The following is a 10043-nucleotide window of genomic DNA, read 5'->3' as shown; positions in this document are numbered from 1 at the left end:
GTTCCCAATGCACGGCTGTTAGGGGCTGTTAGGACAGTGTGAGGACATTTTGTTAGTACCAAATCCGATTCCCACTCAGATGGACAGTTGTAGGCTCTGCGGAGTAAAGTACATTGGCCATAATGCTGCTTAGGAACATCGTGTTCTCTCTTAATTTTAGAGAGCATAGTATAGTTTTCTCTCCTAAATTTAGAGAGCAGAGAATAATTTTCTTGTCTCGTCCTTTGCCATCTCTCTCTCTCTCTCTCTCTCATTCTCTCATCTTGTGATTTTCTGGTTTTTTTGAATTTGAATCAGAAATGCATGAGCTCTGTGATCTGAAAATCAATGTTAATGGGCAACACACTTTCTTTCTAAACGAGGTAATATGAACTTCCACCAGTAATCGTGTCCTTTAATCTCTGTTTGTTTTCCTTGTATGGTAACTTTAAATGTTTCTCTTCTTCATATTTGCAGAGAATTATCTCGATATTCTCAGGAAGATTGAAGAAGATAGTAAAGCAAGAAAAGAGAAAAACCCAGATCAGAAGCTCAGCAATTGAAGTTATTGATTTCCCTGGAGGCCCAGATGGGTTTGAGCTGATTTCAAGGTTCTGCTACAACAATGGCAGAATCCTAGTAACCCCATCAAATGTTTCTCTCCTCCATTGCTCTGCCATATTCCTTGAAATGACAGAAAAGGTCTCAAGCTTCAATCTTCTGCAACAGACGGAAAACTTTCTTGAAGGGATATTCGACTGGTCGTGGAATGACACATTGGTCTCTCTAAAGAGCTGTGAGTCGTTCTTCTTATCTGCAGATTCGTCCGGTCTTCTTCAAAAGCTCATCTCTTCACTTCTAGCAAAGATTGCTCAAAATTCAGATACAATCCCCAATGCTTTGTCATCCTCTTCTTCATCATCCCCTGAAACAACCTCTGGGTTTAGATTATCTTCATCCACTAAGACCGCACCAGAAACAGTGAAACCATGTTCTTCTTCAACTTCAAGCAAGGCCTGGTGGTTTGATGATTTGACCATTTTACCCCCCAAGATCATTGAAAAGGTCATCAAGACAATGGGCGCTTATGGAACGGATAACAACAGCTTAATCCTCACCAAGTTCCTACTCCACTACCTCAATACCGCTGTCCAAAGGAAAGGTGGAATTGGGTCCAAGTTTGAATATGGTGCACTTGCAGACACAGCTGTTTATGGGGTGATTTTGATGGGCAAAACCGCTTTCTCTTGCAGAGGGCTGTTTTGGGTATTGAGAGTGGTTTCTGGTTTGGGTCTGAGCAGAGAATACAGAGTTCGGTTGGAGAGATTGATTGGTGGAATGCTTGACCAGGCAACGTTGGATGATTTACTCATCTCTGGTCATGAAGGTGGTGGTGTTTATGATGTGAATCTAGTCTTGAGATTGGTTAGGGTGTTTGTTAATGATGATGGGCTGACAGTGCAGAAGATGAAAAAAGTTGTGAGGTTGATTGATAAATACATGAGAGAGATTTCTCCTGATCAGAACCTCAAAATCTCTAAGTTTCTTGCAGTTGCAGAGAGCTTACCTGACTCAGCTAGAGACTGCTTTAATGGAGTCTACAGAGCTATTGACATCTATCTCGAGGTAAATATCACCAACCCATCATTTCCTTTTCATTCTCTTTCCCCTCATTTCCCAGATTGTAAATTGAATGTAATTTTTTAAGGCACATAGTAAATCCACTTCTCTCTCTCTCTAGGAAGTTCTTTTGTTTTTCAAAATAATAATAATAAATAAAAACATTGTAATTTATATAATATGATTTCTCCCTCTTTTTTTTGTTTCCAAATTAGTAAATTTTGTGTGAGAATGACTTTTGGACATGGTTTCATACCCATCTGTAGTTCTTGAATGAAGGTTCTGAATTTCTTTCTTTAATTCTATAGTTGATATTGATATTTGTTTTACTTAGAGGTTTTTATTGATTCCTCCACTTCATAATTTTTTTTATTGAATTTGTACAATTGAAAATAATGACACGTGTAATTTATTTCACCTAACAAATTTTTATGAATTTGTACCATTGGAAAGGTGGGGAATGTGGGGTATTGTAGCATAGGTGGGGTTATATTCCTTTACTTTGATGATTCTATATAGCAAATTCTATATACCCAAATCGCTCATTCTCTTAGACCCAAAAAAAGGGGGAAATTCTAGATTAGTACCTATACTTAGGGTCTAGTAACATTTTTATCCCTGAATTTTAAAATGCGATAATTTAATATTCCAATTTTTAAAAAGTGTCAATCTAGTACCTTTCATTAACCAGCCCGTTTACCAGCTATTAAGTGCCATTTAAAAAGACACGAATACCCTTTGAGTGTAACTTAATTCTTTTTATCAACTATTCAAACATTGACAAAAAATGAACAATCCAAAATCCTTGCCTCTTCTTTTCAAGAAAGTTGAAATCACCAAAATGTCCATTGAGATGCAATCCTAACTTTCTTGAATAGAAGAGGTAAGGGTTTGAGATTGTTTATTTTTATCAATATGTTGATGGTTGATAAAGAAAATTAGATGACACTCAAAGAGCATTTGTATCTTTTCAAATGTCACTTAACGGCTGGTTAACAGATTGGTTAACAACAGGTATTATTAGATTGACACATTTTGAAAGTTCCAATATTGAATTGCCACGTTTTAAAGTTTGAGGACCAAAGTGGCACCAAATCCAAAGTACAGGGTATTAATCGAGAATTTACCCAAAAAAAAAACTAATACCTCTTTCTGGCTTTCTCCCCAAAAGAAAAAAAAAAAAATCATCCCTTTCCCCTTTCCTACATTTTATTTCTAATTTGGCTGCATTTGGTATAAAAGTGCTACTATGAATACTGAGTTTTTAAGTCAGAGATAAATCCTTATTTAATGCCAAATGCAGCCAAAGTCTTATCTTCAGCCCAAGGGCCCAAAACTTGAGAAAAACTATTATGTATTATCTGTAATCTCTCCCTCTCTCCCAATGAGATGAAATTTATGACGGAAGTGAATTAAATACTGATAATATAATGGATAATTTGTGTAGTCACATCCTACACTCTCTTTCGAGGAAAGATCAAGGCTGTGTAGATGTCTCAAGTACGAGAAGCTCACACTGGAAGCCTGTAAAGACCTCGCCAAGAACCCTCGAATTCCTCCAAGGATTGCCGTCCAAGCTCTCGCCTCTCAACAATCCAAGCTACTGAGCAATGATCCTGCTGTTCCTGAGAGCCCTAGCCCAAGTGAAACACAGTTGGTTTCTTACAATGAACCCGATGCTGAAAAGTTTCTGGGGCTCTCAGAAGACAAGCAAGAGACGAGAATGAACTTACAGAGGATGCAATTCAGAGTGGTTGAGTTGGAAAAGGTCTGCAGACAGATGAGAGGCCAGGTGACAAAGTTGGTGAAGGATAAAGGCATGACCACCCCTGCACACAATAGAGCCTTACCAAGGCTATGTTAACTGTTAAATCTCCTTCTCACATGAAATCTCAAATGTGCCATATTGTAAGAAATCTCTTCTCTGCGTGTGTGATGTTTTGAGATAAAGGGTAGTTCTGTAATTTTATCAAGTGAAAAAACTTTTTAATAAACTCAAACATTTTTAAATGCCAGGAAGACTTTGAGCCAGTATTCCCCACTGAGGCACTGAATCCCTCAGGCCCTCAGCCTTTGAGGGAAGCTCACTGCTCACCGTACTCTGGACCTGATAGAGAGGTATTTGGAATTTACTAAAATGACCTGATAGAGAGGTGTTGAAGACGAAGAGGACTGGACTGAACATTGAACAACTCCCACTGACTTGATCAGTGCTAGCTGGCAGCCTCCCCACTTGAGAACTTGAGATCCTCTCAGTGTCTCATGGGAGATCAGTAGGGCAAGAAGAGAGAGAGAGAGTCAGTCCAATCATGAGAGCATTTAAAACTTTGGTGAAGAGCAAATTTTACAGAAGCCAGATGGGGACCCACCTCTAATGCTTTCACCAAAATTATCTGGGTGGATTTATGTTCAGCCATCTCTAATCAAATTGAATTTTGTATTGATTGTTTTCATCAGATTTATTAACTGAAGGAGTAGAAGATTTTTGCAATGGTAAAAATTCTGGACTAATAAGTGTCAGAATTGTTTACCAAAAAAAAAAGATGAGTGTGAGAATGTGGACTCAAATATCTGAAAGTGAGTGACCTATTTCTGAAAAAAAAAATGGCAGAGGCCAGAGGATAGGTCTGTATCAACTTCGTCCTTCTGCCAAAGAGACCAGATAACGGGGACCAACATTAGATAAGGCCATAACGCCCCCCGTTCTTTTTGGCAATTGCTTAAATATATTTATAATATAGTTTGGTAGCGTTTGGGAAGTTTTGTGTGGCTTTTTTGGGCTCTTCAAAGTACAATAAACAAAAATTTGGTCCTTTGACAATGAAAGACAGGAATCTAGAAAGACTTATGTTTTAAAAAGATGACATAAGCCTAAAATGGATAAAACTTTCTGCATTTTTACATCTAAAATCTTTCATTTGACAGCTCTACAGACCATAGTAGATTAAGGTGGTGTTTGATTTATGACCTTTGAATTTCAAAAATGTTGCTTTTCAGATACCACTTATGTTTGGGTTAAGTATGAAAAAATGATCTGAATGTATTTTCAGATCTGAATTTGTAAGAGGCGGGCTAATGACTTAACGCGTTTAGACGTTTTTTAGACCACATTAAAAGACAAATGCTCATTCTTGTTATGCCCCTTGATGATGCGCGATCTGGTGTTCCCAGCTGGCAGACAATTCGGACGTTGGATTCAATAAGTCGCCTAGCTGAGCTATAAAAGGAGAGATCAAAGAGTCTGGGTTGCTTGACCTAGGGTGGACACTCCAATGCTTAAGTCAATGAAAAGTTTTAAGAGAGTTCTAGTGAATTGTGAGAGCTAAATCGCGCATACCTTTTATGAGGAAGGGGACACCTTTATATAGGCAAGCTGCCATGAGGCTCAAGAAACGCGTCCGAGATCTCCGACCTGTCTAGTTCGGAGGTGGTTTCACGCCTGGAAGTGGACTTCGCGCAAGCGAGTAGTGCTTATCCAGTCGCACCCGAAGCATGCGGGGTGATAACCGACTCTTTCGATATGGCATCGTGATCTTGGGGAAGTCAGAGATGACAACCCGCTTAAGGAGGAGGTCGTCCGATGCATCAGGCAGTTCGCCAACTAGGTCCCAATTAGGTTGGCAGGGTCTCAGGGGAGATCGCCCCTAGTGCCAAGGTTCCTAGCTCGGTCGTGATGAGGCCGCCACCTGAGTCTTCGTTAGGTCGGCGATGGTAGGTTGCCTCTTCTATTGGCCTAGTCTTGTCGAGATCTTACGCCATTAGGTCGGCGGAGGTAGGTCGCCAGCTGAGTCTCCATCAAGTTGGCAGAGGTAGGTCGTCAGTTGGGTCTCCGTCAGGTTAGGGGAGGTGTAGGTAGGTTGACCACCATGTCATGTAGGTTGCTACGTGGACATCAGTCTGGTCAGTGAGACCTTGGCGGGAGGTCTACCTTCGTGCCAAGGTTTCAAGATTGATCCTAAGGTGGTCGTCCCGATCCTGATGAGGCAGTGATGAAGCACCCTCAAGGCATGTGAGGCACATCCAACGTGGTTCCAAGTATATCTTCATCATTTTGTCTAAGGCAAGTCATCACCTTCGTGGTGCTGAGGTGTCATGCGACAATTCTGGGATCACCACATGGCGCGCTATCACTAGAGGGCTAAATCTGCCCTCATCAATTGCCCGCCACTCCTGAGTTGAGGTCAACTCGGAGAAGGGAATAGTTCGCTACACGTCTTAGGCCCGAAGTGATAGTTTAGTTGTTTTTTTTCTCTTTTTTTTGTGCCAACCCAATTTGCTCGCTTGAGCTAGAAGAGTCTAAGGGCTAAATGCGACACTAGGCAGAACATCGCCATCTTGACCACCGAGTGCAGGAGCGAACTCATCAATATGAGGAGAGGCACAACGAGCACTCCGAGGACATCTACCGAGCTGTGATGTAGTCATCGAGGAGTTCCGTCATTCGCCCAAGTACCTCAAAAGCAAAGTTTGTCATGCACTCCCTCAAGAAGGGATTTAAACTGTGCCATGCTTCCTTAAGTCGCTCCACTCACAAACTTCTATGCAATGTCCCTCAAGTCGGTCCTTGAATGGGTGGCCGACAAGGTCGATGTGAAGCCCAAAACCAAAGTGGAGGATAACGGAGAGGGCAACGAGAATGATGCCAATGAGGGTGTTGTTGACAAGGACAAGGATGATGTTGCATGTTTGAGCGAGCCGACGTGCGCTTAGCACAGGTCGGTCATCTGTTGTTGTCGTGTTTCAAATAGGTCGGCTTAAAGGAGCCTTAATGCTAAATGTGGTTTGGCTTCCCATTCGTAGATTTTCATTGAAGTGCTTGTATTGCGATTTGGCTCATCCAAGTCACTAAAGTTGGTTTCAGTCAAGTTGGCAGAATCAGGTAGCTTCTTACGCCGACCTGACCTTGCTGAAATATTAACAAGCCAACTTGCTCTTAGCACCTCACCCTACACACACCTCATCACCTCAGCAGGGCTGACTTGCAAGGGCGGCTCCATAGTTTGTTAGTCGTCAATTCCCACGAAAACCATATAGGGCTAACCTACGGGAGCGACTCCACAATCTATTGGCTATCAACACCCATGGGAACCATGGATGGCTCAACCTGCGGGGGCGGCTCCATAGTCTGTTGGTCATCAACTCCCATGGGAACCATACAGGGCTAACCTATGAGGGTGGCTCCATAGTTTGTTGGTCGTCAACACCCACAGGAACCATAGAGGGCTCAACCTGCGAGGGCGGCTCCACAGTTTGTTGTCCGTCAACTTCCATGGGAACCATGGAGGCCTCGACCTATGAGGACGGCCTCACAATCTGTTGGCCATCAACTCTTGCAGGGAGCACGGAGAGATCGACCCACGAGGGTGGCCTCACAGTCAAGGTTGGAAGATTCTATCCGAGCTGATCATTCTGATTCTGCCCTCCTACGAGGGTTCCTTCAATTCAGGCACTGCTATTGTTGTTTAAGGATTCCATCACTTGAGGCTCAGAGAACAGTTGAGAACTTAGCTTTTGTGTAGCATATTCCCACAGGCGGTGCCAATTGATGATGTGCGATCTAGTGATCCCTACTGGCATAAAAATAATTATTTTTTTTATTTTTGATCATTTTAAATGCAATAAAATGGTTGTGGATTAAATCTGAATCTGATCTGAAACCTGAATAATAATTGCATCATGTAGCTGGATCCCATCCGAATCTGATTCATTTACAGTCCTAATTTCCCCTTCCATTGTGCCTCATTTCTTGTTTTATAAATGTAAAATAAAATAGGTGAAAAAATAGATTTGACTGCCCAATTCAACAGAGAGGAGAGAGGACTAGAGAAAAAACATTGAAGTGAAAACTTTAACCCTTTCTTCTTCATCCAAGGAATAAAATCAGGGTGCAAGATCATGAGAGAATTTCCACGGGACAGTAAGAGCATTTTAGGCTGTTGGGCCCAGAGCAGCCCACATCCTGGGCCTAGGCTGGGGCAAGTAATGTAGGCTTAGGACGAAACAATGTTGGGTTGGCTTAACCCCTTAACCTACATACAAGTTGGGTTGGCTTATGTTAGATTGAGGTCAACCTTAACCCAACCCAAATTTGTTAACTCCCAAGTCACAACCTTAACTCTAACCTAACTTGAGGTTAAGACTCTAACCAATCATAACCGTCGTGAATTTTGGTGAAAATCTAATTGGCTGGTTCCTATTTTTATGATGCCGATTGATTGGTTATAAGTTTTTCCAATATCATGTTTTTATGGCATCATAGTTGAACTCTTTTTTTATTCACGCAATAACCCAACTTGAGAATGGGTTGGCTTAATTTATTCACTTTTGTACTTTTTAGAAAAAGAGAACTTTTTGCCCATGTTAAATGTCCTAACTTAAGGGGTGTTTTACAACATGGTTGGTTTTGTTGCCACATCAGTAAAACCAACCATGTTATCGAACACTCCCTTATGTTGTGTTTGGTTTGAAGGAAAAAGTAACGTTAGGAAGAGAAAGATAAGAAAACCTTTACAAACCTTGTATAGGTTTCCCTACTTTTTCCTTCAAACCAAACATAACCTTAATGGTTAGTTTTGAAGATTAAAATGTGTTGACAACCAGTACTTGCAAACACTAACATTATACGATAGAATTCCAATACTAGTGAGGGACCCGTGTGATGCACGGGTTTTGTTTATAAGCAAAATTGAGAACATAACTCTATGACATTTCCAATTAAGCAATGCCCATCTAAGTCCAATTCAAATATTATTTTTTGGGTTATGTCTAATTTATCCTGTCATAATTTAAGTTGCACTTTAGTGATAGTGGTCAGTTTCCTATTCTCTAGATAAATTTGTATTATATTTTGTATCCTAATGCTACCTTTTTATTAACAATTCTATAAACCACCTTTGTGTTTTGACCCTAACAAAGGCCTCTCCTATAGTTTTAAAGGTTGTGTTTGGTTGCAGTGCAAATTTATTTGCACTAGTACAAATGCATGGGAGTGCAAATGTAAAAAATGAAAATTCTTGTTTAATTATGTTTTGGATTTTACTTATTCTGCTTCATGTCTTAATTTACTTCATTGGTACTGCAATCAAACAAAATAAAACTAAAATTTGAAACAAAAATAGCTAAAAATTTACACTAAAATCATTTGCACTGCCATGGTTTTGCATCTGTGCAAATTAATTTAAATTGCAACCAAACACAGCCAAAAAGAAATTGCAATTACTTCATTTCTCTTGGCTTTTCTGTAACAAAAACATTGAAGTTACCAAAATACCCTTATCATTGTTAAAGCATTGCCGTACATAATTTAAAGTTTTTACTTTATCCTCCACTAATTTATTTTGCCCAACAACTTTCAAAAAGTATTTCTCCCTACCTGGATGAGGGAAGGTAAAAGGTTGAAGTGAAGTAAATTTACATGTGAACTAAGTTGGCTAAGGGTAAATTTAGTATTTAAAAAAAATGTATTACATCAACATTTTATTTGAAATACTAACGAAAAGAAGGTATTTAAGCCTTTTTTTTTCAAAACACTAGGGGAGGTTTTTGTTAAGGTCAAAACACAAAGGAGCTTCATAGGATTGTCAGAAAACCCAATGAGGTTTTTATAATTTTTCCTATTTTTAAATGGAATTTAAATTGATTTTAAATTAATTAAACTACATTTAAAATTAATAACTTTTATTAATCCTTATTAAATTTAATTAACTATATTAAGTTTTTATTTTTTAGTGGAACTTAAGTTGGTTTTGAATTAAAATAAAATAATTATAAAACTAATATAAATTGATATTAGTTTTTAATTTGTCTTATTTAATTCTATTGATTAAATTATTTTATTATATTAATACTATGATTAATTATTTTTTATTATTTTCTAGTGGAATATAAATGGATTATAATTTTATGATGTTTTATTCATTGTTTTCAAGTTGTCGTTGACTCGGACAATGAACCATTCAAACCATCACGTGACCCTATTTCTAATTTTGGGTTTCCTAAACCTGTTATGTTTGACCTAAGCAATAGACCATTGACCCAATCATTGAGCCACAAGTTACAATATACAATGCATTGAAAACTTTTGGAGGATTTAACTTTATGCTCGATTGTCTTATTGTGGACGATCTTATTTCTTTATTTTAGATAATTTTTCACAATCTTTGCAGTCTCGCTAAACAAAAAAAAAAGAAAAAAAAAACTAAATGTTGGCCTCAACTTTCAATTTTCAGCTCTAATATTTATAAAAAAATTAAAAACAAATAGACATTCTATTCTACATAATGGATGTTGTGTCATAGACTCACAGTTTGATTCAAACCTAGATAGTTGAACCATTGAACTATGACCTAGAGGCAAAAACTATTCAACGGCCAAGTTAGTTTTTAAAACATAGATTTTATTTTTTGGGTGGAGTAAATAATATTTATTCTGAAATGCAAATTATT

The 10043-nt window shown here is 38.8% G+C and overlaps 1 protein-coding gene across 2 annotated transcripts; it reads left to right on the top strand.

Annotated features, from left to right (window-relative positions):
- Positions 1-152: 152 nt before the first annotated feature.
- LOC104592570 (BTB/POZ domain-containing protein At3g19850-like) lies at positions 153-4276 on the top strand. Of its 2 annotated transcripts, XM_010252025.3 has the most exons (4): positions 153-362; positions 457-1605; positions 3047-3507; positions 3616-4276. In XM_010252025.3, the coding sequence occupies exons 1-3, from the start codon at positions 300-302 to the stop codon at positions 3461-3463; spliced, it is 1629 nt and encodes a 542-aa protein (XP_010250327.1). In that variant the 5' UTR covers positions 153-299; the 3' UTR covers positions 3464-3507; positions 3616-4276. The 2 variants fall into 2 exon arrangements, with proteins under 2 accessions (XP_010250327.1, XP_010250318.1); XM_010252016.3 differs by lacking the exon at positions 3616-4276 and having other exon boundaries at positions 3047-3614.
- The last annotated feature ends 5767 nt before the right edge of the window (positions 4277-10043 follow it).

The sequence above is a fragment of the Nelumbo nucifera genome, chromosome 3 (genome assembly GCF_055504915.1).
Source record: "Nelumbo nucifera cultivar China Antique chromosome 3, China Antique-T2T, whole genome shotgun sequence".
Lineage (NCBI taxonomy): Eukaryota > Viridiplantae > Streptophyta > Magnoliopsida > Proteales > Nelumbonaceae > Nelumbo > Nelumbo nucifera.
Note: the sequence above shows the minus strand (reverse complement) of the source record. Positions and strands in the feature narration are given on the sequence as shown.